This window comes from Parambassis ranga, chromosome 19 (assembly GCF_900634625.1).
Source record: "Parambassis ranga chromosome 19, fParRan2.1, whole genome shotgun sequence".
Taxonomy (NCBI): domain Eukaryota; kingdom Metazoa; phylum Chordata; class Actinopteri; family Ambassidae; genus Parambassis; species Parambassis ranga.
Window position 1 is genome coordinate 11,510,051 of NC_041039.1, and position 27,975 is coordinate 11,538,025.

Genomic DNA, 27,975 nt, shown 5'->3' on the forward strand with positions numbered 1-27,975 from the left:
CTGAAAATGCCTTTGTCACTTTAAATCCTTGCCGTGTCTCAGCCGATGACATCATTGTCTGAGAACACATTACATCACCCCTTCCCAGGCTCTCTCTCTCTTAAAGACAGCACCACCTTATGTTTACTGAGCCACACACACATACACACATATGCAGACATACACAGCCAGACCTGCTGATCTGTTTACAAATGTGATATCAATACTAACATGCATATTAATAAGGGCAAATTTACATTGAATGCATGTAGGTTTGTGAATTCATGTTGCAAGAAAGACCAAGGCATATATATTACCAGTTCCATAAAGGTAATAAAATTAGGTTAAACACATTCTTGTCATGATTTAGTGCTATCAGATTATATCCTCCACCACCTGGCAGACAGTAAATACATTCCTGAATACATTTTAAGAGAGCTTATCTCATGCTGAATGTTTGTCACATTTTCTATGATGAAATTTAGGCCTGCTGAACACCAACCTCCATTTTTTATTTTTATATTTTTTATTTTTTTGCATTATACTTCAGCTTTATTCATAGAAGCACATGGATGCATGCTGTTTGTCATATGTTCTGTATTTATATGAAAGTGGAGTTTGTGCTCTGACTGACTGCAGTTTAGAAAAAAAATGGCTGAAAGTGTCAAGTAAAACGTCAGGCAGTTTGCTCTTGTCTCTCATATACATACACACTGTATAATTAATCAGGTGTTTGATTGGCCTGCGAGTGCGCGTGAGCGCCTGGCGCGCGCGTAAATCACAGAGATGCGGAGAATGCTGAGAGAATGTTTCTTTAAGACCCATTACCTTCCAATCCGACAGAGGGGGAGTCTGTGGTAAGGTGGCGTATCGTCTCTCTTCGCGTCCCCTTCCTCGCCGTTTACATGTGGAAACGAGAGAGACGGGCTAAAAAAAAATAATAAAACAATCAGCGAGCTTTAATCCGGTTTTGGATGAAGGGGGGCAGACGCATACCCGAGCCAGCATCTGAGGAGATGGACCTAAGGAATATTTAACATCAAACATGGACACTACAGGCTCCCCTCGATGACTGTGGTAAGGATGCAACTTCACACCGCCCCATCGCAACCTAGTTTCCTTTGAGAGAGGGCAATAATATTCATCGAAAGACGCAAAGAAGACAAATATGCACGCACTAATGTATCGATAAATTCATGTGTGCGTGCAAGAACCTAACATTGTGTTGTCAAGGATGGGGAGGGGGCTGTGCGTGTGTGTGTGTGTGTGAGAGCGAGAGAGAGAGAGAGGGATGGGGGAGCTATCTGAATAGAAGCAAATAGGCTGATTTTGTGTAGACTGTGCATCACTTGGTGCCTGTGTCAGTGTCAGGCATTGACAGGTGTGTTGGCAGTACACAGCACGATTTATTTAGGGCGCGCTTGCTTGCTCCCGTTTGCATACAGTTAGGTGAGATGATAGCTACTTGAAAGAGAGACAGAGACAGAGAGTGAGATCATAGATGCCACTGTATATTGGCTTACTATATGTTTTGCTTGTAGTTAATCATGGCTGCAACAAAGCCCTTTGCTGCTGGAAGCTTTGTAGTCCAACCACCTAGTTGGTCTCACTGCTGTCACTGCATGGCCCTATGGGGTTGCTTATAATTCTATAATGTCTGGAAAAGGCAGGCCCTTTGCCGTAAATGTGAGTATTTTAGGGGGCCATCCCTTCTTGATGTGAGGCTCTCCACAGCCGCCCTTCTTTTTTAAAAGGCCAATTTTGCGATCCCTCCAACACGCAACCAACCAACAAGATTTTTTTTTGTACTATAAGAATGTAGATCTGCGCGTGCGCGCTCGTGCACCTATCACCAAATGGTCTTTCCTCCATACATTGAGAAATGGAGGTATAGGAACCACAGATTAGTCGACTTGTCACCTGGAGAGAGAGAGACAGCCTCGTCATTTTCCATGCCAGTGCAAATAAAAGCGCCGGATCCCGGTGCTTTTATTCCCCCTATCCCAGCTGCCGACAAATCACTTATCGATTCCAATGATGCGTTTCTTGCCCAGGGGGTAACCGTTTCACGGTATTAGAAAGAGGAAGGAGGAGGAGAAGGGGAGGGGGGTGGGGAGTGAGGGGCAGCGTTCATTATTAGTCGCTATATGCTTCCGACATGCATGCATTCTTTCGCTGTGCATGTGATTTAACTGGATGATCATTCCTCAGCTTTTCATTGTCGGTGGCTGTGGGAGCTTGCAAACCCCCATCTCTCTCTCTCTCTCTCTCTCCCCGCCCCAGTGTCTGGTGGAGAAGAGCAAACACACACACACACAGCAGAAGGCTGTGATATTTTCCCTTGCCATTTTTTTTCTTTCTTGCAGACAGAGAAAAACTAGTAACATGATACCTAATTAGGAGGCCTTGTCCTAATTGGTCATCTAGCAACCACATACTGTAAAGTCAGGCTGTCCAGTCTACAGTAGGCGGCTACAAGCAGGATTCAGTTTGGATGATGATGATGATGATGATGATGTGGGCAGTAGTCATTATTTGAAATCACACATTCATACACACAGCCTCATGATCAATTTCTGTGTGGTGACACTGTGACACGAGCTCAGCTATTACACCACTAAATCTAATGAATGTCTTTGATAATGTAGCTCTACATTATAAGGAATTATATTAGCAGCTGGTTGTTTTCAGTACTCGTAGTGAGAACTGTTCTGAGAAAAGGTCTCAGTAATGCTCATAAAACTGTAATGTAATGGCACGATAACTCTGTAGTGTTTTTCAGTAGTCTCTCTCCCTCTCTTCTGCACATGCTCATAAACACACAGGTCCTGAAGCCCAGTGACCTCACAGCTTCAGTCAAAACAGAAGCAGTTTTTAACAGAAGTGATTTTTTTTTCTCAGTGCAGACTCATCATAGGAATACAGTGAAGTATGATCGATGCAGCGACTGGTATTGTTAAAATAGTCTGCAGTAATTATGTATTTTCTGGTGCCCTCTCTGTGCTAATGGAGAGCTGCTGACAGTGAGCAATTCATGAGTTTTTTCTCACAGGCCAGCTTAGTGGATGATTTTTCTTTGGGGATAACAAAGTAACAGTTAGAAGCTGCTGTGTTGCATCTTTTGGCAAACACCTAAGGTATTTCATTTTGATTCTGCACAATCCAGAAAATAAATAAATACAAATAAAAGAACGGTTTCATGTTTCCAAAACTAAATTAATCTTTTTACCACAAACCAGCCAAGACCTTGCTTGAGCCAGAGCAGTAATAACAGACACATAAAACTTTATCACAATCAGCTGCCACGGTGCTAAGTGGACTGTTAGTTGTGATTTAATCTGGGCATGAGAGCATTTGACACTTTAACATTCTCCGCCACTCTGAAGCAGCAGATTATCACAACATTTTCAGCCTCTGTAGGTTTAAAGTTCACCGCAGCTGATTCTTGTGTGCAGCCGTTAAATCTGTTCTTCATTTTGAACTGAAAATGCTGTCAATGCTAGGTCAGTGTGTCTTATCCATCAGTGGAGCAGGAAACAAAGTAAGCTGTTTTTGTGTTTTTTGCAGTGGGACACACAATGAGGTTGCCAAATGCTCTAGCCAGCTCACCGGCTAATTCAGAGCACAATCAGGCCTCAATTATCAGGCAGCAGCTAACCTGTTTCTCAGTGCGGGACAAGCCAAAAGAAGTTCCTGTCTGCTTTTCCTCAATATAGTCACTGCAGTTTTTAGTAAAAGTGAAAGCCCTTACATTAAAGAAGAACATATTCTGTGTATCAGAATCATGCTGCTGCTAACAGAAACCCGTAATACAACGTTAAAAAACACAGCTCACAGACATTCAAAAACCTGCCCGGGTATTAAGACTGAAACCTCCGGATTAGGCCCTGCTATCTCTCTCAAACAGGCTGACTTACAGGAGAAGTGTTAAATAATGGCTCCGTCTATTAATAAGTGAGGTTATGGAAATGTTCTGATGCTGCTGAAAATTTACTTGATAGGTTAATCAGCATGTTCACATGCACATTAGTTTTTTGATGGTAAAATTTTATGTCTAAATTACAGTGAGAATGCAGAGACTTCTGTAGCCCATGTGCCAAAGACAAAAAAAAACATGCTTCATTCACAAAATGGATGATTTTGGTCAAACAAAGACATGCTTTATTGCAATGCCCCAGTCTCTCTGACGTAGACTAAAGAACCCTGCATGGTTCACTAAATGAGTCCAAACCACTTAAAAGTAAAAAGGCCAGTGAAAAAGCCCTCGAGAACTCTCCACAAGACAGTGAAGAATATTGGAGAAAAAAAAGAGAGACACAAGGCGATATACTGTAATAATGCTGATTGCCTGGATCCATACTGTTTTGGCTCAGCTGTTTGCGCAGCGAGACAGAGGCCTCATTCAGAAAAAGAACAAAGCTCTCTTTAAAGGTATGCAGATGGATGGAGTGAGATCACATCTGTCAGTCATACAGCTAAAAATGTAAACAACTCAAATGTAGGCAGGCATACTGTATGAAAATATTCGCTTTACATAGTAGGAAATACAGATTCTGGTATGAAGAATTTAGCATGAACATTTAACCTGATACATGGTTACAGGCCATCTAGTAACCAGCAGCATAGATTTAGCGGTACAGTAGGCTGACTATTTAACCTTTGGACAGCTAATTGGAATTTTGTCTGCACATTTTTGACTTCAACATATTTATTATTGTTGCTAATTGGCATCACTAGCACATTTCCATTGAGTCACTTTAGCCTGTGCTGTTGTCTCAGACCACCAGCTCATGCTTGCAGTGTCCTATCTCATTTGTTTTGCTCACTGTTGAATTTATTGAGGGGGATCTAATGCAATGACTGCCTTGTTTTTCAGCTCTCACCCCGGGTGCTGTGAGGAGCTCTGCCTCGTGGACACAATTTAGGAGCATCGGCCCCTTCTTTATCCCTTCCTCCCCCACCCCCATAACACCCCCCCCCCCCCCCCCCCCCCATTGCCCTTCCTCACCCTTGGCCGATCCTAGTCACCCCTCAAAAAACAGCTATCCTCTAGATATACTTCTAACATCACAGGAGGACACGTAGGCATTCTGAACATTTACCATGCAGACTGGGACTTTGTGAAGGAAGACGAGTGAGTTGTGAGGAAAGCAAACACAAATGCAATAAACACAAGAAGATGTAGATGTAGACACAACCAAAGGAATGATATTTTTGGAAAGATGTAAAGATTTATATTTTGTACATCAAACTTTTAGCTCATAAACACCCCAAGGCACGACATAGACATTTTGCACATACAATCCCCCATTTAGTTCTCTTAATAAACTTGTCACACACACAAAACGGTCTCATGATGATGTGCGAGGTGATGCCCACCATTTCTGAGGATGGGCGAACCGGGACGGGTGGAGGCCCCTCCTCACCTGCCGGGGCGGGAGTCGGAGGCCCTGGAGGTGCAATGGGTGGAGGAGGATTCAGTGGCAGGGAGCCCAGAGGAGACGAAGGAGGCAGCACAGGGAACTTGGAGTCTCTGATGGTCAACATGCTGACAGAAAGGGAGAGGCTGCTGGAGAACCTGAGGGAGACGCAGGAGAGCCTGGGTACAGCTCAGCTCCGCCTGCGTGAACTCGGACACGAGAAGGAGTCGCTTCAGAGGCAGCTATCAATCGCCCTGCCACAGGTAAAGCTGTGTGTGCTCACAGTCTGTATTTGGAGTCATGTTTGACGATGAAAGTGAGAACCCCTCTTCTTGTGAGGCAATGTTGTTTATCCTTATCCTTATCCGTATGAGTGTGTTCCTTTATGAGTGTGTCAATGTGAAGTGAGCTCATGAGACAGTAAGCCTTTGCAGTGACGGTTCATGGAGAGAACCACAGCTAGACAGTACAAGTTAGACACTTCCCCCCTCTGCATCCTCAGAGTTTCCCTCACTAATGTTGTGCAGTGGATTTATGCTCCTATCGTCTTCTGGCTGTCTGTGCTAAGTTGCTTCTGCAATTTCCCCCTCATTGTGTAATCAGGTTTTATTATGTTTCTTGACCATAGTTAGTGGAAGATTAATGACACTGGTAGACAATATTTGTTAATGGCTTCAGCTAAACCTAAATGGATACTTCATTTTGTAGAAATTATACCATTTTCTGGGTAGAATTTCTTCTTAGTATTAAGTAGAATTTAAAGATTTTATGAGTGATGATTTTCTTGAGTATTGTCTTCTGTTGCACAAACCCTCAGTTCTGACTGCTTTTACAGCACTGTCAGAACCTATAACCCATTTTCTCCAACCTCCAGTTTATGTCAGTGCAAATTAACTAAATAGGACTCAGTCAGATTCCTTTGCACCTGTTTTGCTTTGAGATTTGTGATCTCTGGCTTGACACATGCAGTCAGTATCACATAGAATATACACAAATGACAAAATAATAACTAACAAGAATTGATTAGTACCTCCAGAGCAACAATAAGTGATCATTTCCATGTTAAATAATATTCCCTTATTCTGGCTTCTTATTCATGTAAATTTGAAGATGAATATCTGCAATAGACAGTGAATAACATGATATAATGCCTGTATTTAGTTAGTGTTGCCATTCAAATTTGTGCTAATAAGCTAAAAACAAGGGCGATGACTGTTTTTCTGCAGTATTCATCGGAATTTTAAATAGTTGTACTTTGGTTTTGACTCACTCACTCACTCACTCACTCACTCACTCACTCACTCGCAACTGTGACACAGTGAGCTACCTGTTTTGCTGACTTGCAGATCAGTCTGTTATCTTTTTCACTCATGTCATGCTGTGTCGCAACAGAGACAAGAAAGACATTTGTACAATCAAACCCAAGGTAAAGCAGTTCATGTCAAAACAGAGCAGAGTAAAAGTATATATTTTGCCTCTCGGATCATTTCTATATTAGACAATAATGCAGTTGTTAAAAATATTAGAATAAAAAAAATATTATTTTCGTTGAACACCCCTGATGCAGTGTCATAAAACTGTGAGCTTCACTATTGTGCTTGTTCCTGAAAAGGTATGCCATAGAGCTGCAAATTCATTTTGAATGGAGACCACAGCCTATAGAGATAGAGTGAGATGAAATAGAAAAGAAACAACAAGGGGACAAGGTAAGCCAACTGAGAAGCTGACCCCTATCCAAACAAGAAACAATCCCATAAGGCCAGGAGCCAATGAGCCCACTGTGTCACCATCTGCATAGATCTCTCTCTCTCTGTGTCTTTTTCTGTCTTCCTCCTCTTACTAACACAGATCCACTTCATGTGTCTATACTTTATACTATTTTTGAATCATAAAGCAAGTATTCTCTGAACATTATTCTCATAAACTGAGCTCAACCCTTTTTGTGCTTCATGGGGACATAAAGTAGTCATTGACCATGAATTCTATGAGTTCTGCATGTTATTTGTTTTCTAGGTAAATCATGTAAGCCCTGCTCTCCTACCTCATGCTAGACTTGCAAATGGATTCCCAGCGGTGCTGTAAATGACATATCAATGCTTTGTTTTTGGGGTCTCTCTTGTGCATTCCAGTGCTGAGCCATTGTGTAATAGTGTGATGTAATCCATCCATGAGTGCAAGTTCACAGAGGAGGATGAGCAAGAGAGAGTTGTGCTGGAAACTGTGTCAGTGATTTACGTTGTTATTATGTAGGTTTTCATCATGTTCTGGTCTCAGGTGTTTCCGGAAGCCTTTGGTTATTATGTATTTAGTGTTGTGTGTGCATTTGCTGCGTGTGTGTGTGTGCTTAGAGCATCCAAACAAAAAGAATTCACAGATGCCTTTGTCTGTATTATTATTTATTCCTTTTAACTCTTATTGCAAACTAAATGGCTGCATGTGCATTTAAACAGTTTGTTTTCTTGCCCCTGAACGCAGCTTGTGTGTTCCACAGGAGTTTGCTGTGTTGACTAAAGAACTGAACGTTTGCCGGGAGCAGCTTCTAGAGAGGGAGGAGGAGATTGCTGAGCTCAAGGCGGAGAGAAACAACACACGTGTAAGATGTTTAGCGGCCATTTTGCTTATTAGCACTGTAGCAGCCTCTGTGTTATCTTCCTCACCCATTGTGGTTGTGTGGGTGTGACACTGTTTCATTTGCTTCTGTTTTTTTCTCCCTCTCTTCATGACTCCCTTTTCTGTCTGTATCTGTTTTCCTTATCTCTTCCACTCACTCACTGTCCCTTTTTTTCTGCCTGGGACGCTTCTCACCACCTAATTTCGTCTCCTTTTTGCTCTTAAAACCCTTCACTCCTCTGCCTCTCTGTCTATTTTCTATCCTCTTCTTAATTCTGCGCCGTCTGCTTCCTCCTCTTCTATGTCCCCATCCTTCAAACTGCCTTTCTTACCTCTTTCGGTTTCCTCCTGTCACCTCCCCATCTGCTCCCCCTCACTCAATCCCACAGCTGTTGCTGGAACACCTGGAGTGTCTAGTGTCTCGCCACGAGCGCAGTTTGAGGATGACGGTGGTGAAGAGACAAGCCCAGTCCCCTGCTGGTGTCTCCAGTGAGGTAGAAGTCCTCAAGGCCCTCAAATCCCTATTTGAGCACCACAAGGCCCTGGATGAGAAGGTGGGTTCAAAAAAGCAGCTATGAACAATGGATCACACCACATGAGCTCTGCAAGTTTAGTCAGTGGTGTTGGTTGACTATAATTCAATTGTGTCTCATGCTGCAGGTTCGAGAGAGGCTCCGTGTGGCCCTCGAGAGGGTGTCCATGTTAGAGGATCAACTTGCAGCATCTTCTCAAGAGGTAACAGCAGTGAATTGCATCTGATGATTCTTCATCTGCCTCAGTGTGAATAAAACATTAATTTTTGTTATCTTGTTTGCCCATTTTGTCTCCCTCTTTGCAGGTAATCTCTTTAAGAGACCAAATTAAAAGACGTCAACAAGGGGTGGACGGCGGGAAAGATGTAAGGGAGGGTTTTATGCATGTTGGTTCCAGTTGTTTTTGTGTGTGTGTTAGCGTCCAGACAGTTAGTAGAAAAGTAGATAATTGGGTACCATGGTGTGTCAGTGTGATTTGAACTATTTAGTCGCAGCAACAACAGATTCTAACTGATTGTCTCTTTTTATCACTCCCCCTTTTTTTTCTTTTTTACTTCTTTTGTTATATTGTCATCATTCCAGCGACTTCCCAACGGCCCCTCCTCTGGCCTTGAGGATGGGGAGCTCGACAGACAGAGAGAGGGAGAGATAGAGCGACAGAGGGCTGAACTCTCTCAGCTGAGGGAGAGGCTGGCCCTCATGTGCCGACAGGTGAGCCTTACATGCATACTAAATGAGAAACACCTCCACATAACAAATATTGATTAAAAAATGTCATAATTTAAATAGTCAAGAATCAGAATATAAATATTTTAAATATTTTTGCTGGCTTCTACACTGTATATCCTGAGAGCCAGAAATTCCACCGGTCACCCTCTTCCCTCTTGTGGCTGGTTACACTATTGCACCTGCTTTAAAAAGCTATAATTATCCTGTAGTGTACAGCAGGCAATGAGACGCCGTAGGAATGACGATGTTGTGTTTATCACTGTGCGACAAAGCGTTGTGTAATAGGTCAAAATTATTTAGATAAAGATGACTAATTGCAAAGAAAATGCTCTATAAACTGTCTGAGGAGAAGATCAATGGACTAAAGAAAAAGAGTTAGCACATGTCAGTGGTGTTTTTTTTTTTTCACGTATTGACCAGACAGACATTTGTAATCAATCACTGTCATGTCTATTTGCACTCGGTGCTCTTAAAGTTAACAGCGACTCATGCAGGTTCAATCTGTGTCATCTCTTTGTGGTGTCACGTCAGGTTGGGGAAATAGAGGAACAGCTTGCCGCCGCCAGGAGGGAGGTGACGAAGTCAGAGGAGGCCAATCAGAAGCTCCAAAGGGAAGTGAAAGAGGTCTGTTGGGCCAATCTCTCTCTTCCTGGCCAAGGCCCCTGAGCTGTCTCAGCTCGTAGAGTTCCAAATATATTTGAACACAGTGGGGTTATGTAGTATTATTAGTTAGTATTAAAGTAGGGGATTAAACACCTATACAAATGACTGTTGCTGATATTGTTATATAAGACGTGTATATTCATAAATAGACTTCATGACAGCTTTAACTGTACATCATGTTTTCCTTCTTCAGGCTCTTTGCCAAAGAGAAGACATGGAAGAAAGAATTACAACACTAGAGCGGAGGTAACCTTCGCTCTGTTTTTAGTTCTATTTAAGGACTGTTTGTTTTTTTCTTTGTATCAGTGCAATGCACATGGGTGAATGACCATATGTTTCACCTGTTAGGTGGCAATGTGTTGCCAACATGTGCTTACACTTTTTTATTACAGTCATATATAATGACATTTGCATTGTATTTTAGTAGCAATGCAGCTGTATGTGGATAGCAAAAGGTGGATACAAATGTTTTCTCAGATTCTTATAATCAAAATGTCTTAATTAGTCTCAGATACTCACATATGTTATGTTATTTGGAGTACTTACGTAGTGATCTTATATTCATTGTGTTGCATGCAGGTACCTCAGTGCCCAGAGGGAGGCGACTTCTCTCCATGATATCAAAGACAAGCTGGAAAATGAGCTGGCCAGCAAGGAGTCCCTGTACAGACAGGTAAAGTTTGCAGTATCCAACTATGGTTGTAATAAAACCACAGTGTTTTATGATAGTGTTTACAAAAATGGATGTGGAGCACAATCTTTTAGCCGCAGAGCTCATAATTATTTGTTTTTAGAGTGAAGAAAAGAACAGGCAGCTACAGGAACGACTGGATGAGGCTAAGCAGAAGCTCCAGCAGACCCTACAGAGGGCAGAGACCTTGCCTGAGATCGAGGCCCAGCTTGCACAAAGAGTGGCTGCTCTTAACAAGGTACTTTGAATTGAGGGCAATCATAAACTGCACCCTAACAACTGAATAACCCCTGTGCTATTTAGCAACTCAGACAACAGATATCCTCTTTTTAGCGTCCTTTCTATCATTTTTTTCTCTGTTACCAGGCGGAGGAGCGCCATGGGAACTTCGAGGAGCGACTGCGGCAAATGGAAGCCCAGCTTGAGGAGAAGAACCAAGAGCTGCAGAGGGTAGCATGAATGATCTATTTAGCTGCTTTTGTAGTAGAAAACATTTCTTGTCTACCTCCCTAACACTACCTTCATTTTAGGCGAGGCAGAGGGAGAAGATGAACGATGAACACAACAAACGCCTCTCAGACACAGTGGACAAGCTTCTGTCTGAGTCCAATGAGAGGCTGCAGCTCCACCTGAAGGAGAGGATGGCAGCACTAGAAGAGAAGGTAATGAGAAACCTTGGAAGGTTGTACTTTAAGTGTAAATAAAATGAAGAAATTAAAATATATGTTCATTCTTTTGCTCTGGTAGAATGCTCTCTCTGAGGAACTGTCCAACATGAAGAAAATCCAAGATGATCTTCTTGCTAACAAGGTATATACCGAGTCTCACCTGTGGTCTTTTCTTTTATAAGGGGTGATTTTTTTCTTCCTTTAATATTCAACTTTTTTTGCCCTTTATATTTCAGGAGCAGCTTCTTGCTGAGCTGGAGCGAATCCAACTGGAGCTGGATCAGCTGAGAGGCAGGCCAGGCTCTTCGTATTCCAGGTACAGGATTATATTTATGTAATGCATTTAATGAATTGCCAAATAAAACAAATTCTCCCAAGGGATATGATATGTAAACTGGCCCTTCTTGTTTAAAGAACTTCCAATAAAATCTGTTTTCTAAAGTAATTATTCATACTGTGCCTTGGAGGGTCTGGCTGACAAATATACAAATACTGCTTTATTCATGAGGACGCAACTATTTAACTTACAAAAAACCCTGTCTGTGTAACAATGCTGTGATTTCTCACCCAGCAAGTGTTATTTTTAAGTACTGTGGCATAACAAATGAATTTTTGGATCTCATTATAGGGCGGGCAGCGTGAGCTCCCTTCCATCAACCCTCTTTAGAAGATCTCTTCCAGGCAGCGCCTCAGAGCTGCGGTACCCTCAGGGTAGTGGCTCACTCCCAGCTGGCTACGGCAACTCCTCAAGTGGGGTGGTGGTGAGGCGGGCACACCGTGGCCGGTGGGGGCCTAGAGATGATGGTGGCAAGGTGCTGACATCAGGCTGATCATATTGATGGATTTAACACCGATTTGTCCGAAATTTCTGAAGGTTTTCCACCATTTCTCCTTCTAGTATGGCGAGTGGGACAGCGGCTCTATGCTGGCTCCTGGCTTTGAAGGTGGTGTGGAGGGAGGCTGCTCTGATGATGAAGATGACAGGGAGACTCTGTTTGGGTCGGAGCTCCTCTCTCCAAGTGGACAGACGGACGTACAGACTCTGGCCATCATGCTGCAGGAGCAACTGGAGGCCATTAACAAGGAAATAAAGTAAGTTTTATACGATCTGTGTTTTGTGTTAGATCCTGCTGAAAAGGAGAAATGATGTGAGTCATCTTCTCTCAGGCTGATTCAAGAAGAAAAGGAGAGCACAGAGCTGAGGGCAGAAGAGATCGAGAGTCGGGTCAGCAGCGTGGCCCTCGATGCCTCACCTCTTCCACCCTCCTCACTGGGCGGACGGGACAGTGTCGGGAGGGGCTACATGACTCCTTCCATCACTTCGTCCACATTAGCATCTCCCTCACCACCCAGTTCTGGACATTCCACACCCCGTCTGCCACATTCACCTGCCAGGGAGAATGATAGACAGGTGCTTTGTCGACGCCAATGCACACCGTGAGGTTAAGTCCAGCTGAGCTGCACTTTGTAAATCTGTTGTTATTTTTTCAACACTGCAGAATAGCAAAGAGGGTGAGGAATGCAGAGCACTCGCACTGATCGACTCCACCCCTCCGCCTGTTCCTCGAGCTCTAAGATTGGACCGAATGACACACACACACCCAGGAGCAGGGCTTGATGACCACCGTGAATTTCGCAGGTACTCTCTCGGATGTGCTAAGTCTTAAAAACAGCTTATATTGCTCAAAAACTGTTCCTGAAATGCTGTTGATTCATCATTGTTGTTATTGTAGTCTCTCTGCCGATGGTGCCACTACAGCTAGCCAGGACTCCCTTCACAAAGCCAGCAAAAAGAAAAGCATCAAGTCATCCATTGGGCGCCTTTTTGGCAAAAAAGAAAAGGGAAGAATCGGTGCACCTGGACGCGAATCTGCCTCTTTGGGTCTGTTAACAGATTAGAAACTACTCATTGAAACTTTTGTGAAGAGCTGATTTATTACTTTGCATTAATTATTTCTAACCAATCATTACAGCCTCCACTCCCTCTGATGACCTGGGTTCAGCTGACCCGTTAGGTCTGGCTAAACTTGGGACTGGAACAGTTGAGAAAGATCGCCGCAGCAAAAAGAAGTGAGTTGCATCTTTCCACATATTTTGCATGCCCTTGTGTTGCTGCAAGGCACAGAACGTCTTGGCGTTTAACATCACAAGAGTGTGTGATTTTCTATTTATAAAAGGAGACAGTGGTAAGGTGAGATATGAAGAAATTAATCTCTGTCAAACTTGTGCTTTCCACTCTCCTTGCCAGACACGACTTGTTAGAGGAAGCCTGTCGTCAGGGTCTGCCGTTTGCCTCGTGGGATGGCCCGACTGTTGTTACATGGCTCGAGGTATGTTACGGTTGCCATGACGCATGTCACCCTGATGAGAATTGTATGGTCATTTCAGTCCAGTTTAAGTGTTTTCTGATATAACTGAAATAGTTGGAAGCACTCGCAGTTATGTGAAAATGAAGCCAACTAGAGAATCTCAAATGTACCTATTTGCGTTTCTGCAGCTGTGGGTCGGGATGCCAGCTTGGTATGTGGCAGCTTGTCGCGCCAACGTGAAGAGCGGCGCCATCATGGCCAACCTGTCGGACACTGAGATCCAGAGAGAGATTGGCATCAGCAACCCTCTGCACAGGCTCAAGCTTCGCCTGGCCATCCAGGAGATGGTCTCCCTCACCAGTCCGTCTGCACCTGCTAGCACCCGCTCTGTAAGGCTCAGTGAACCATGCATGCACATATGGCCATTAACACATTTATACAGTCAATCAGGAAGACTCATCCTTTGATTGTTGTTACAGTCGACCAGTAATATATGGATGACACATGCTGAGATGGAGTCACTCACTGCAGCTACCAAACCAGTAAGATCTGATATTATATTATATGTCACATTTAAAGAGAATCTGCCACTTTATTTGTTTATTTTTGCTTTATTTTATTAAGAGATAATGACCAAAATGAGCACCACATTGATAATCTTCTTTCATTTTCTTTGTCTCTGATTAGGCTTGTTTGGCTACACCTTCCCCTTGCTATTCCCTGAAAATCTGTTTTGACGTAGTGATTTTTCCAACTAATTTTCACTCAACTAACAAAGCTTTTCCTCTTTCTGCCTTCACTGTCTGCCTCTCCCCCTCCATTCTGCCCTGACACTGATCCACCACAACACACACACATAAAAAACACGCTCTGCCTGGTGATTTTTCCCCCTCTCTGCAACTCTGTGTCCCTACTCTTTTTTACTCTCTCCTCTACATGGACCATAAGGAGCAGAAGGAATTCAGCTGGGATCAGGTGAGTTTCTGAGGTTGCTTGTCTTTCCTATTTTTGTCTGTTTCCTGTTACCAGTGATGTGTGACCAGATGTTTTGCATGGTTCTTGTGCAGCCAGAAGTGTGTATACAATACAGCAGTGTATATAGAGCACATTGTAAGCAGAAGCATTTGGAGGAAATCTGAAGGCAGAGGGACTGTGTGCTTTCCTTAGATTCCTTATTCAGCACCTCATCTGTCTTGCTCTATTTGCAGAGGATGATGGTTTTGACTGAAAAAAAAATTACTATACAGTGTTCATCTGTACCTCCTCCTCTGTCCTGCAGATCTTGGCCTACGGAGACATGAACCACGAGTGGGTGGGAAACGAGTGGCTGCCCAGCCTGGGTCTGCCCCAGTATCGCTCCTACTTCATGGAGTCCCTTGTAGATGCCCGCATGCTCGACCACCTCACCAAGAAAGAACTGCGGGGCCAACTGAAGATGGTGGACAGTTTCCACAGGTCCCTCCATATCTCCTTATCATATATGCACTTTGAATTTTTCAAAAAGCTAAATGTGTCTTTGTCACCTACAGGGTGAGTCTTCACTACGGCATCATGTGCTTGAAGCGCCTGAACTATGACAGGAAGGAGCTGGAGAGGAGGAGAGATGAGAGTCAACATCAGAATCAAGGTGAGTTGTGCAGATTATCACCTCTTCAGGTGTGATCCCAAAGCGTTCACTCACTCTTTAAACTCTCCGTCTCTTCAGATGTGATGGTGTGGTCCAACGAGCGTGTGATGTGTTGGGTGCAGTCTATTGGTCTAAAAGAATTTGCTGACAACTTATTAGAAAGCGGGGTCCACGGGGCCCTCCTGGCACTAGACGACACCTTTGACTACACTGACTTGGCCCTCCTTCTTCAGATACCAAATCAAAACACACAGGTACTCCGCACTGAAATGACAAAAACAATATATCCGCCAACCTAAAAAAAACTACATTTTTAACTTGTTTGTCTATGTCTGTCTTTCTCAGGCGAGACAGATCCTAGAGAAGGAGTACAATAGTCTCATCTCCATGGGAACAGAGAGGAGGCCAGATGAGGTACGACAAACCAGACTGTCAGCTGAAAATCAATCTAAATGCTGCCAGCATATCAGAGTGTGTGTTGAATGTAATCACACAGAGAAAGACTATTATATTTGATTTTAAATTTTAAATATGTCATGATAAATGAATCGCCTTCTTTTGCTTCTCGTTAAAAAGGATGCCTTTACAGTATGGCCTCAGAGCATGTAGCACTGCTAACAAATTATTGGCATGCCAAAGTGCTTCAGCTGTGTTTACACGGGTGCTAATTGCTTAGTTACAGTGTGTACAGCTAAAAACTGTGCAACTGTGAAACATTGTCACAACAAATCCTGCTTCATCAAATACCATGTTAAAACCCGCCAATGCATAATGAATACGACCCTGAATTAGATAGCCTCTGATCTGAGTGCTGTTTATTTTTAATGACTGGAATTATTTCACTGTCTCTGCAGGACGGCACAAAAACATTTACACGGTCGCCATCATGGCGGAAGATGTTTAGGGAGAAGGACCTCCGCGGCGTGACCTCGGACTCCTCAGAAACGTTACCTGCCAACTTCCGTGCCTCCGCCATCTCCACCCCCTCTGTCACCCTGAGAAAAGTCCAGAGCGAAGGTGAGGAGTGAAAGCAGCACTGCCAGGATCATTTTACAGTGGTCTGTTCATGTTTACACATTTGTGAAAGAAAAAAAATAAACATTTTTAGCTTGTTACATTAAAAAAAACTTCCTGTAGCCTGATGTTAGCTTGAAGAAATCCAGGAAATTCCTTGAACCCTTCAGTAAACAGTTCCGTACTGAGTCATACTGATGACATTCACGTGAAACACAAAGTGGTGCTTTCAGGAACACTCTTACATCACCTCCAGTTTCAACAGATGGGAATAAATATGGCCAATCTGCTTAGCTTAGTTATTTATTACACAAAGGTAGAGCTGTCTTTTTTTGGAACAATTAAAAAATTTAAAACCTAAACCTGGTGCTTTATATTTATACAAATACAACTGTAGACAGTTGCCTCCATAATTCATGTATTTTTTCCTTATTTATTTAATGTTTCCATATTTTGACATATATTTAATAATTGCGTTTTCTTTCTGTCAGCAAACTCTGGTGCAAGAGGAGAGTCGGGGTCTGTGAGAACATATTCCTGCTAAACGATAAGCACACCAGGTGAGAAAATCACCCTCACTGACGACCAGCTAATAATAGCCTGTGTGAACATCAGATCAATCGTATCATCTCAGCGGGAGCTACTAAACTCCTTTGTGTGTGTTTTTTCCCTTCATTTTTTTGTAGAACACCCACCTCCATCCCATCCAAGGAACAAAAACACATTTTTGAAGAAAAAAAAAAACTCAAGAAGAAAAACAAAAAAAAATGGACACTAGAAGATGACCAACGATATTCGAGCCATTCGTCTCGGGAAAAAAAAATCAAAGACACTGAGTGAATGATTTCTGAAAAGATAACACAATATGAGTGAATGCCTGTTTACCCATCAGTTTCTCTCTCTCTCTCTTTCTCTCTCTCTCTCTCTCTCTCTCCATCTTGATCCATAGTTGTGGCATGATGCTGTTTGATTCTGTAGAAAGTGGCCTGTAGAAAGTGACCATTGCCTATTGTGAATTCATCTTCTGTTTTTCTGAGTGTGAGAGATGGCAATATTGACACAATGAATTTATAGTTTTTAAACTGGAAAAAATGCATTCCCGTTCAGACAGAGGAGAGCCCGGCACACCGCACATCCTTTGCGTTAATCAGACTATGATTTAGACCGATGATAGAACATACTCTGCCTATAGTGACATCACAACACAGTAGAGGTCTGAGGAGAGGGGAAGGTCCCAGGAGAGGATCTGAAATGTATGTTCTTAAGCCATAACAGAGAAGGAGATGCACAAATGTGAATAGGACGGACAATGAGACAATGAGCAAAGTGCTTTATGATCAAATCCTGTTCAAACTATGAAAGAAAGGAGTTTAGTTAGAGAGCATTTGTGTTAATATGCATGCCAAAATCAACCATTTTAGAGTGAACGTCATGATATCAATCATCTAATGATGTGAAAGCTTGGGTCAGGACTTTGTAAAATGTGTGTATTTTATTTTTATCATTTTTTTTATGATAACTGCTATTGTATGTATGTATGTACAGTACGTATGTGTGTGTATTAAACTGTATGTTCATTTCATACTTAGTTTTAAGACTGACTGTAATTTCATTTTAGGTTGACAAAGAAAATATGTTTTAAATTATGGACATTTCAGATATGCTACTTGTATGTGTACATTTTGAGAAAAAAAAAATAATTGTGTTATGATTTAAATTCATATTATTGGAGAGTAGTTATGATAATTGAATATAATATGATAACAATAATGATAATGATTGTAAAAGCTGTAATTAAAAAACATACCTGTAAACACGCTGCTGAAGGAGTTATTGTGCAGTTTCCCCTGTCTCACTGAGCGGTCACAAAATTTCACAGGTGAGTGGCTGCAGGAGTCCGTCTGTCAGCTTTTGTGGCAGCTTGAATGCGTTACATATGGAGAGATAAGCAAATAAGCATTTAACACTATTGGAGCTTAAAGGTGATATATTTTTTCTTTCGCATTTGGGGTCAAAATAGCAGTGTTGGTGTAATGAAGTGAGACACACAATTAACTGCACTTTATATAGATGGAGAAAGCAAACAAGCCTCACAAAACATCCTGAGATGTATAAATGTAATATTTAAAATAAAGTGCAGGCCTTCGTCATGCCTACATCACAATCAAGGAATGTACATAATCTTGTAATTGCAGGATTTTTTTCTCAGAGTTAACGTGCAAAGAGCACTGCAGGACTGGAGTGGAGCCAAAACAGGAAGAGGGAACCCCAGTGCTTCCTGGCCATGCTGGAGGTTATAAATAGTAGTTGTAGGTGTTTGTACCCCAGACAGGTAATGAATGAATGGAAGATTTCTAACTAACCTCTAACCTTAATTTAAAAATGAAACATAACATCCAACAGATAGATAGATAGATAGATAGATAGATAGATAGATAGATAGATAGATAGATAGATAGATAGATAGATAGATAGATAGATAGATAGATAGATAGATAGATAGATAGATATGCTGCAACTATGGAGAAAGTTTCCCAGTGTTGCACCTTGTGACGTGCAGCCTCTCTGTGATGCCTGCACAGCTGCAGTCCTGTAAACACTTCTCCTGCTTCTGCTTAACACCCACCCATTCCTTCTTTCTCTCTCTCTTTCACATATCAAAGTAACATAAACATCATAAAACTCAAAACAGTTTCCGTCACTTGCACCGGTAATTGTTTCTGTCATTGTTTATTCAGATGACGCAGACAGATATGTGTGTTTGTCGCGTCTTCTTTGCAGTTGTGAAATGTGTATATATTGGAAGTGGACGGATGAATGGGAAAGCATGCCGGCTTACTGTAAGGTACCTCGTGCACACTTAACAAAATTTAATGACTGCTATCTCAATTTAAACAAAACAGTGTAATAAATACAGTTTGATTGAATTACAATCTAACTAAAGTGTATTCAAAGGTCCTTTAATAATTCTGTTCAGTAGTTAAACAGTGAAATCAGTGGTTTATGCAGCAGTTGGCTCAAAAACACTTCAACCCACCTGAACTTGTGGGAGTCAGAAGCTCGATTTTACAAGCAACTCTTAATGTAAACGGCAACGAGAAGCCCATACATAGTGTGAGGACACAAGCATTCAATCGCAGTTTAATTATGTAGAAATGTCTGACTCATGCTTACTCTCAGAACCTCCTTCTTCCTCACCACTTTATAAGAGCGCAAAACCTGCTCCTGTTTAGAACCTGCTTGTACAGTGGCATAATTTCTATTCATTATTTATTATTTTTTATGTTTATTAAACTATTTATTTATATTTAATTCTTAATTATCTTTTTTTTAGATTTGTTTTCCAAATGTTTTTGTTTACAAATGCCCCCTTTTCTTACCTCATATCTTTACTCTTCATCACCCTCCTTCCTCTCTCTGTATCATTTTATCTCCCTGACTCCAATCCTGTTTTGTCCTTTGACAACCAAGTCAGAGAGGTGCATCTCTACACAGGTATTTAAATACTTTTCGAACATTTTAGAGGTGCTGATGAGATGATTCTTGATTGCTGATACCATTGCTTTTTCTTGCAGATAACCACAGACGTGGGATGTACCTGCAGATGACCCTGGATGGGAGAGTGACAGGAAACGAAGCTCAGACTGCTTACAGTAATTATCACAGGGATAAATCTACAGAAATAGATCTGATGTACCAAGCTCAAGCCCAGTTTACAAAGAATCTATTTGTGTCTCCAGGTGTGTTGCAGTTAAAGTCGGTTAAACCAGGACACATCATCATCAAGGGGCAATCTTCATCCCTGTTTCTCTGTGTGGACAGCAGAGGTCACCTGAGAGGGCAGGTAAGCTCTGAGATGACTTCCTCAAGTCTAAAATATCAGCTTCATCCTCATGACGCTTTTGTTTTTTGTCTCTTTCAGAGTGACTACTCAGAGGCTGACTGCACCTTCAGAGAACTGCTGCTAGCTGACGGATACACCCGCTTCCTGTCCTCGCACTATGGATTTCCTGTGTCGCTGGCATCCAGACATTCTCCAGATCAACTCACAGTCCCCTTCACTAGATTCCTGCCACTTAGGAACACTTTGACTGTAGAGGTTGTGTCAGAGCAACCACCGAACAATCAGAGAACTTTCAATGTGGACTCGGATGACCTTTTTGGAATGGGACTAAATTCAATGGTCAGTCCTCAGTTTTCAGTGGACAAGTAAGAAAGCAGAAGCTGGTATGCCTTTAAACACTTGATTTTTGTCTTAGCCTTATGATTTCTAAGTTATTTATTTATTGTGTGTGTTAATAACTATTTAAAAAAACATTTTGGAGATTTTATGGTGAATGTTTGCCATCTGAGAAAGACTGATGTTACAACAGTGTGTTGATGTTTCTATAAAACCAGATGTGCCTGGAAAGTCTGGTGAGCTGTTTGCATGACTCAAGGAGAGAAATTCTGAATGAAAATAAACGATTTATAAACATCACTTCTGTTTGTCTGAGTCAATGCATGTTATAAACAAGGGAGGATGTATTTACCAAATAAGAAAAAAAAATATATTCTGACCACTCAACACAGCTTTTCTTGCTCAGGTTGTTGGGTGTTATGAGAGCAGGAGTACCCTCTAGTGGACAAAACAATAATAGCAGAAAGTAGGTCAAATTCTTTGCACCACTTACTGGGTTTCAGTTGTCTAATAAAACTTGTCATTTGGAAGACCAGACTTACAATAATGTTTGTGCAGTAAACATAGTTATTAACAAAGTATTAATTGATTGTTTGATTTGTAATAATTTGCTAAAATAAAGTGCAGAATGGATTTATTTCAGTTGTTTAAATTATTATCAATGATAGCATAATTTAGTTTCCCATGTCTTTTTAAGCAAAAACCTTCATTTAAAAGTAACTAAAGCCATCTGATAAACATAATGATAAAAATCATAAAATTCATTTTTTGTTTGTTTGTTTATTTTCTCTCAGCACAATATCATTTCATCTTTAGCTGATCTCTTCCAACCAGCACTTAAAAAATAATAACAATGATAATTTATTCTGCTTTTACTGCTTATAAAACATCAGTAAGTCAAACTAAAAGACATTTCTGAAGTGTTTTTATCACCGTTGCATTTTTTTCATACCTTCCATGGCCCATCACTGTGATGCTATGTGTTCCAGTGAAACTGAGAACAGCATTACTGGAAGGTACAGCTTACAGCAGCTTAGTGGCTGCTGAAAAGGTCAATCACAAGCAAACAAAAGTGAAACACAATCTCAGTCTGCCACAGAGGAAAGTGAAGTCCTGCCTCTGCAGTGAAATGTAATTGTGTTTTTATGTTTTTAAATACCTATATGCCAGTATCTGTCCTAACAACGATTTAAAAAAAGGTTATTTATAGGTATTTTTAATTAAATATTGGAGAAATTATGGAAAAATATTTTCTCCAAAAAATTACCTATGCAATCACAGATCCATCCCTCCATCCGATTTCGTTGTCCTATTTAGGGGTCATGGGGGGGGGGGGGGGTGGCTGAGAGGCACCACCTGGACCAACAGGATCGAACCAGGAAGCTTCTCTCTATTGAGGTGACAGTGCTAACCACAATCACAGACAACACTGCTATTTGTAAGAAAATTAATAAAATAGAATCTTTATTACAAACAGTGCATAATTAAGCAGATAAATATAGAACTAAAAGTTGCCACAGCGTTTAAACGACCCTCTTCAACACACAAATACTATAACAGCGTGTCTTTAAAGCTACAGTCCTGCAAAGGTCATGTCAGACACTTCAGGCAACATAAGCCCAAACTACACAAATGTGAACTTTGCTTACAGAAGAATGTTGAGAATGTGGAGTTGGATTACAAGAGTTCTCAATCTGTCCACAGTGACAGCTCTACTGGTTGAGTTCTGATGAGGAGTGATATCTGTGTTGCCATTAATCTATCTGCTTCCACTTCAAACTTTTAAGTGTAATTGCTAAGACATCAGAGTTTCATTTCAAACACAAGCTGATCGCATCAATAAATATATTACATTCACATCATGACCCTGAGAATTTGTTTTGTTGAAGCTACGTCATGGAAAAAGTTGCTTTTCAATGACATTTGACCTGCATATACTGCAATAAATAACTATAAATGAGTAAGGTTATCAGGAGGTATATTGGTGTTAGGCTGATAACAGTAATGTTTTGTTTTCTCCGGGACCATAGAAACCTGATTTTTTTTTGTATCCACTCTTTTTCAAACATATCAAACCTGAGTAACCAGCAGCTCCCTCGGGTACATATTCCCTTCTCTGCTTTCTGCGCTCTGTCCTGTGCACAGTCCACCAAGCAGAGTCCCATTCAGAGGGTTGCAGATGCCTTCAATAGCATAATAATCTCCCTCATGATCCCTGTCGTCTTCTTCTGTTTCCTCCCCTTCAGACTCTTCGTCCTCCCAGAGACTTGTCTTGACATGAGTGTACACCGTTTCATTCTCACATTCAGTCTCCCGATGGTAGAAATAGCTGAAATTGGATACTATGACAGGCACGGGCAGTGAGATGGTCAGGACGCCTGCAATGGCACACATTGATCCCACCATCTTGCCCCATACTGTTGCAGGATACATGTCACCGTAGCCCACCGTGGTCATGGTGACAACCGCCCACCAGAAGCCGTGTGGTATACTGACGAACACCGTTCTGTTGTGGTCAGCTTCAGCGAAATAGACAGCACTGGAGAAAAGGATGACGCCAATAAACAGGAAGAAGATGAGCAGGCCCAGCTCACGCATGCTGGCCCTCAGCGTCTGACCAAGGATCTGGAGACCCTTGGAGTGACGAGACAGCTTAAAGATCCTGAAGACCCTCACCAGCCTGATGACTCTGATGATGGCCAAGGATGTGGCCGGAGAGGCATCGTTGTTCTTGGCCAACTCTGTTCCCAGGGTGACAAAATATGGTAAGATGGCACTAAAATCGATGATGTTCATGACATCCTTGAAGAACTGCATTTTGCTAGGACAGCAAGCGAATCGCATCATGAGCTCAAAGGAGAACCAGCATATACACATGGTTTCCACCAAGAAGAAGGGGTCCTGGAAAACACTTGGAGAAGGCATGCTCTCAGAGGCATTCTTTCCCTGAGAGATGTAGTCCTGAAATGGAGGAGAAAATTATAAAATATATGTGCAAGCACAATAGATTTAAAAGAAAACTGTTAGCCTGGCCCTGTCCAAAGTACGGATGTGATCATATAGGTAGTATTTACTTTGCAAAAAATGCAAAATCAACACACACTTTTTATGACACTATCAAAGAACAGGATATAAATATTTGGCACATTCTGACTGCCATATAATCATTTGTCACTTCACAGCACTGAAGTGCATGCTAGGTTAGAGCAAAGGACATTGGCCATAGTACTAGTACCTTGATAGTACATAGTACTTATCAAGGCTTTACAAATCCCAAAAATGACTGAGCGTGCTGCTCAAACTCTAACTGCTAAACCTAAAATTAGTTTGTTGTTTTGTTTGCAAGAACCAGGCTACTAGGGTCTACTTTCTCTCAGTCTATTGCTAAGCTAAGCTAACTGGCTAGAGGCAACAGCTACAAAGCATCCAGACCCCTGAGATCAGGCCTACTGTGTGTACCCAGGGTCAGGTCCAATGCTCACCTGTATACCTGAGGTCTTCTCACAGTCACTTTACTTAAGTCAGGCCTGAAAACACTATTGTGTACTGCGGTGTTCTCTAAATTTCTCATATATATCTTATCTATATCTATATCTTTCTTCGTTTTCTATTTCAATGTCTTAATATATTGCTTTTCTGTGATTTTAAAATCCTCTGTACAGCACTGAATTGCCTTGTGTATGAATGGTGCTATATAAATAAACCTTGCCTTGCCTACATATTTACAGTACATGAGACTGGTATCTGTTTACTCATGTACGTCTCAGCGAGAAAGTGAATACATATTGCTAATGTCAAGGTATCCCTTTAAATGCATGCCAGTTCTGTATATGTGTATGTCATTGCTCAGATACTCTTTTCATGGTATTCCAATAAACTACAGTGAACTTCAGTATGTTGTCCACTATCTCATAGGCTCTCACTTTTGGCAGCATCATAAAAGCGTGTGACATCTGCGGCTACCAATCTCTTTTTCAGTCCACCTGTCGTTCCATCCTCCCTGTCAGCTAAAGCCTTATATTCGAGCTATTTAAAACATCTTTGACTCCACGTCCAGCAAAAAGTATGAAAACAGATGGTGTTAACATAAAAGGGCCTCTGCAGTATGCTCTAATGGGTTTCAGTTGAATAAACCCAGAGTATTCATCATGATTTCCAGTAGCAGGTCAGCGACAGTGTTTATTGCTAAAGGTGGACATCTAAGTGTTGATCAGCTCCAAAGGGCTCTCCTAAGACTAAATATAACCCGTGAGATCTCCGAAGAGAAACATGAGTGTCTCTACACCGCTCCTCATCCATCTCCACCTTCGTCGCTATTCCCATCTCCCTGGCAGCTAAGGCTGTGTAACATTGCCAGTGCAGTTCAGTAGGGTTTACCACTGCCTTGGACACAAGTAGATTACAGTAGTTTCCTGGCAGCTCCACTGTGCAAAGGCAGCCTGGCACAGCAAGGCACCCCTGGAAGAATGTGTTAACATGACCCACTGTATGGTATTCATCCTGTGAGACCTTTTAGTTTCCTCTTCTAAGCCACTTTGGCTCACCTTTGTCTGTGTGTACGGTCACCGGTGACCTTTCATTAACACACCAAACTGTCTCCTCACTCCTCTCTTATTTGAATTCCAGACCCCGCCCTTCCCTGTACCCTTACCGCTTCCTGAATCCAAGTGTATCAAATTTAACAGCTGACTAAAATAATCACACCACAAGCACTTCCTCTTTCTGGTCTCTGTCCAGATGTATTGGCCAACAGTTCCCCAGTATTTTTCCTTGTAACACACTGTAGTACTATCTATGTGTGTTTACCTAAACACCAGCTTCCCATGATATCAGGTTTCTGTTGACCCTCACACACATAGTCCATTCAAGACCTGAAACTCAGGAGGTTGGATTTGGAGGTTTGTAAACACCTAAAGGTGCAAGTTTAAAACTATCAAAAATTACACATGACGAAACAGCTATGATAAAGTTGTAGTAGTTGTAGTGACACTGTATTGTGATGTGGAGATATACCCAAGCAGCAACCTGACCCTATCTCCTTAACCCTCCAGCGTCTACACCTCACAATGCTGCCTCTTAAACATATAGAGAAGAACTTTACATGTCTGAGGTCAGGCAGCGTCTCCAGGCAGAAGATCAGGATGGACACCACAATCACCATCACACTGATGATGGCTATGATGCGCGCCCCTGACGAGGACTCAGGGTGCTCAAACAGCATCCACAGTTGCTTCTGGATTTCATTGGTCGGCAGAGGCCTCTCCTCCTCTTTGGGAAAACCTTCGTCCTCCTTGAAGCGGTTCATGACATCCTCTCCGAGCTCGTAGAACAGCAGCTCATCCATAAAGATGTCCAGGGGTATGTTGGCTGGCCTCCGAAGCCGCCCACCTGACTGATAAAAGTAGAGAATGGCATCAAAGCAGGCGCGGTTGCGGTCCAGGAAGAGCTCATTTCGAAGTGGGTCAAAATAACGTGACCTTCGCCTGGGATCACCAAGCATGGAGTCAGGGAACTGGGCTAGGGTGCGAAGCTGAGTCTCGTAACGCATCCCTGACACATTGATGGCCAGTCTTTCACTCAGTGCCCATCCACTCCTCCACAGTGACCCTGAACGTCGCCTGTCTTTCTTCTTCTCTTTCTCATTCCCTTTGAGCTCCTTCTCTGCTTTTTCCTCACTGTTGAGCTGGTTCTTCAGATGTTTGTCTTTCTCTCCATCGCTGTCTTTCCCTCTTCCTCCTCCTCCTCCTCCTTCATTGGCCTGCGGGTCTCCGCTTTCCATCCCTGTTTGTATTCCAAGCCAGGTAACGTTGTGAACCACCCTCTTGTAGAATGTGGACTTAAAAGAAAACCCTGTCTAAAACCAGAGTGACAGGTCCGTTAGTGGATTTGGTTTTCAGTTGATAAGCATTACAGATGGCAAGCAAGTGGCTGAAGGGGGGATACTGTAGCAGTGTCTGTTTGGTAAACAGGGCAGATTCCATTACATTTAAATGCATAAATTCACCTAAAAAGCTACTGAAATGTCTTTCATGTTATTTAAAGGGGTAAAAACAACAAGCAGTGTTAGTGTCCAGTTAGTGAGACGAAGGAATTTACTCACTAAGTGTAAAACAGCTGCTGACAGAGGCTAATGGCAGGATGAAAAATCACATTGTTCATCTCCTGTGGTTCGTCAGTTTGTCCCCTTCCCTCTCTGTCATCATGCCTGTCACATACACAAAAGTCCTTATGTGGCAGTCTACCTTCAGTCTGCACTCACTCAGAGGTCCACTGCGTCCAGCTCTGCTGCCTGACTAACGCTGTAGCTACATAAATCTCCAGTTGTTTGCCCAGGGAATATGCACAATCGTGCCCTGTCCCTCACTGACTCACGTTGTCTGTCTTGAAATTTTTTGGGAATGCTGTCCTGTTGAAATTGGAGCTCAGAGAGAGACCCTTCCAACCCCTCCCTGTCCTATCCCTCCATTTTAGACAACCTTCAACCTCCCTATCAAATGTCACCTCTGCCCAGCACCGCATGGTGCTACCTTCTCTAACAAGTGCGGTGCAGTACTATATTTTAAATGACTAAATATGATTTGAAAACATTTAAGGATCAATTAAAGGTCAATTTTATCACTTTTGGAGTTCATAATTGCATTATTTGGAGCTGGGTAGGAGAAAACAAACCTATTTATATATTTTCTTGGTCAAAATGACTTCAAATCCACAGCTAATTGTATTATTATTATGTTTTTTATTTTATTATTTATTATTTTACATATTTTACATATATTATATTATATTATAATATATATATATTATATTATATTATATATTATTTTTTGGATGACAAGTTGTGATTATTGTTGTGTGTCTCTCTTTGACACTTGAAAACCCTGAAAAAATGTGCATAGATATCATCAACTACTTAGTAAAGTGGAGGGAATGGTGGTGAAAAAACTACTCTTAGTATCACAGAATTTAAACCAGCCAGCTGTAAAATGACACAGATGCTATTCTGTAAATGTAAAAAATTATTTTTTGCGGTCTGTCATTACCTTAGAAACATTAGAAATAAAAGGATGCGTCACATTTATTATTGCTGCTCTCTATTGCAGGACTTTATGATATAAAGAGTACAATACAGCCGCATGCAACAACCAAGCTGACATTATTATGTATAGCCACCAGAGGGCGGTGATACTGCGGTGCAGAGGAAGAGAAGGGACCTCTGCCGACATTTCCTCATAGCTGCCTCCAGTCCCAGAAAAACGGTTCACAGGGATGATACGTTACATTCTGATCACATGCCATCATATTATGTAACAGCTTGCTATGAATCTGGTGACAGTTGGTGCAAATGTCCCTGTAGAGTTAAAAAAATCAACAATAAATAGGTATAAAGGAAGGAATAAGCTTTTTAACTTGTAAAAGATGAGGAAATCATCCATAAAGTGACACCTCATTTAGGTTTGGCACCATATTGTAACTGAAGGGTAAGTGCTTGGCCGTGCAGAGCGATCAGGGACTGGAGGGCTAATTTCTGCAGCAACACAGGTTGAGACAGACG

At 41.9% G+C, this 27,975-nt stretch overlaps 3 protein-coding genes across 6 annotated transcripts; 2 read left to right on the forward strand and 1 right to left on the reverse strand.

Moving 5' to 3' along the window:
* The first annotated feature begins 873 nt into the window (after positions 1-873).
* Positions 874-17,015, forward strand: LOC114451682 (liprin-alpha-3-like). Of its 3 annotated transcripts, XM_028430474.1 has the most exons (32): positions 874-1,056; positions 4,856-5,662; positions 7,891-7,992; positions 8,399-8,563; positions 8,670-8,744; positions 8,848-8,907; positions 9,125-9,253; positions 9,803-9,895; positions 10,128-10,180; positions 10,514-10,607; positions 10,729-10,863; positions 10,992-11,075; positions 11,156-11,287; positions 11,373-11,435; positions 11,530-11,609; positions 11,922-12,105; positions 12,192-12,385; positions 12,461-12,704; positions 12,793-12,932; positions 13,027-13,175; positions 13,267-13,363; positions 13,542-13,623; positions 13,791-13,991; positions 14,082-14,144; positions 14,551-14,577; positions 14,882-15,057; positions 15,132-15,229; positions 15,308-15,483; positions 15,575-15,643; positions 16,084-16,246; positions 16,735-16,803; positions 16,930-17,015. In XM_028430474.1, the coding sequence occupies exons 2-31, from the start codon at positions 5,333-5,335 to the stop codon at positions 16,785-16,787; spliced, it is 3,711 nt and encodes a 1,236-aa protein (XP_028286275.1). In that variant the 5' UTR covers positions 874-1,056; positions 4,856-5,332; the 3' UTR covers positions 16,788-16,803; positions 16,930-17,015. The 3 variants fall into 3 exon arrangements, with proteins under 3 accessions (XP_028286275.1, XP_028286276.1, XP_028286277.1); XM_028430475.1 differs by lacking the exon at positions 8,848-8,907; XM_028430476.1 differs by lacking the exons at positions 14,551-14,577; positions 14,882-15,057; positions 15,132-15,229; ... (3 more) ...; positions 16,735-16,803; positions 16,930-17,015 and adding an exon at positions 14,290-14,543.
* A 2,599-nt stretch (positions 17,016-19,614) lies between these two features.
* Positions 19,615-20,456, forward strand: fgf21 (fibroblast growth factor 21). The gene is made up of 4 exons (XM_028431810.1): positions 19,615-19,738; positions 19,819-19,896; positions 19,984-20,087; positions 20,166-20,456. Exons 2-4 carry the CDS (start codon positions 19,836-19,838, stop codon positions 20,454-20,456), a joined length of 456 nt encoding a protein of 151 aa, XP_028287611.1. The 5' UTR covers positions 19,615-19,738; positions 19,819-19,835.
* A 1,402-nt stretch (positions 20,457-21,858) lies between these two features.
* On the reverse strand, positions 21,859-26,837 carry LOC114452365 (potassium voltage-gated channel subfamily A member 7-like). Of its 2 annotated transcripts, none has more exons than XM_028431643.1 (3): positions 26,524-26,837; positions 25,525-26,273; positions 21,859-23,384 (listed from the first exon to the last, which is right to left on the reverse strand). In XM_028431643.1, the coding sequence occupies exons 2-3, from the start codon at positions 26,200-26,202 to the stop codon at positions 22,494-22,496; spliced, it is 1,569 nt and encodes a 522-aa protein (XP_028287444.1). In that variant the 5' UTR covers positions 26,203-26,273; positions 26,524-26,837; the 3' UTR covers positions 21,859-22,493. The 2 variants fall into 2 exon arrangements, with proteins under 2 accessions (XP_028287444.1, XP_028287443.1); XM_028431642.1 differs by having other exon boundaries at positions 25,525-26,277; positions 26,524-26,835.
* Positions 26,838-27,975: the final 1,138 nt, after the last annotated feature.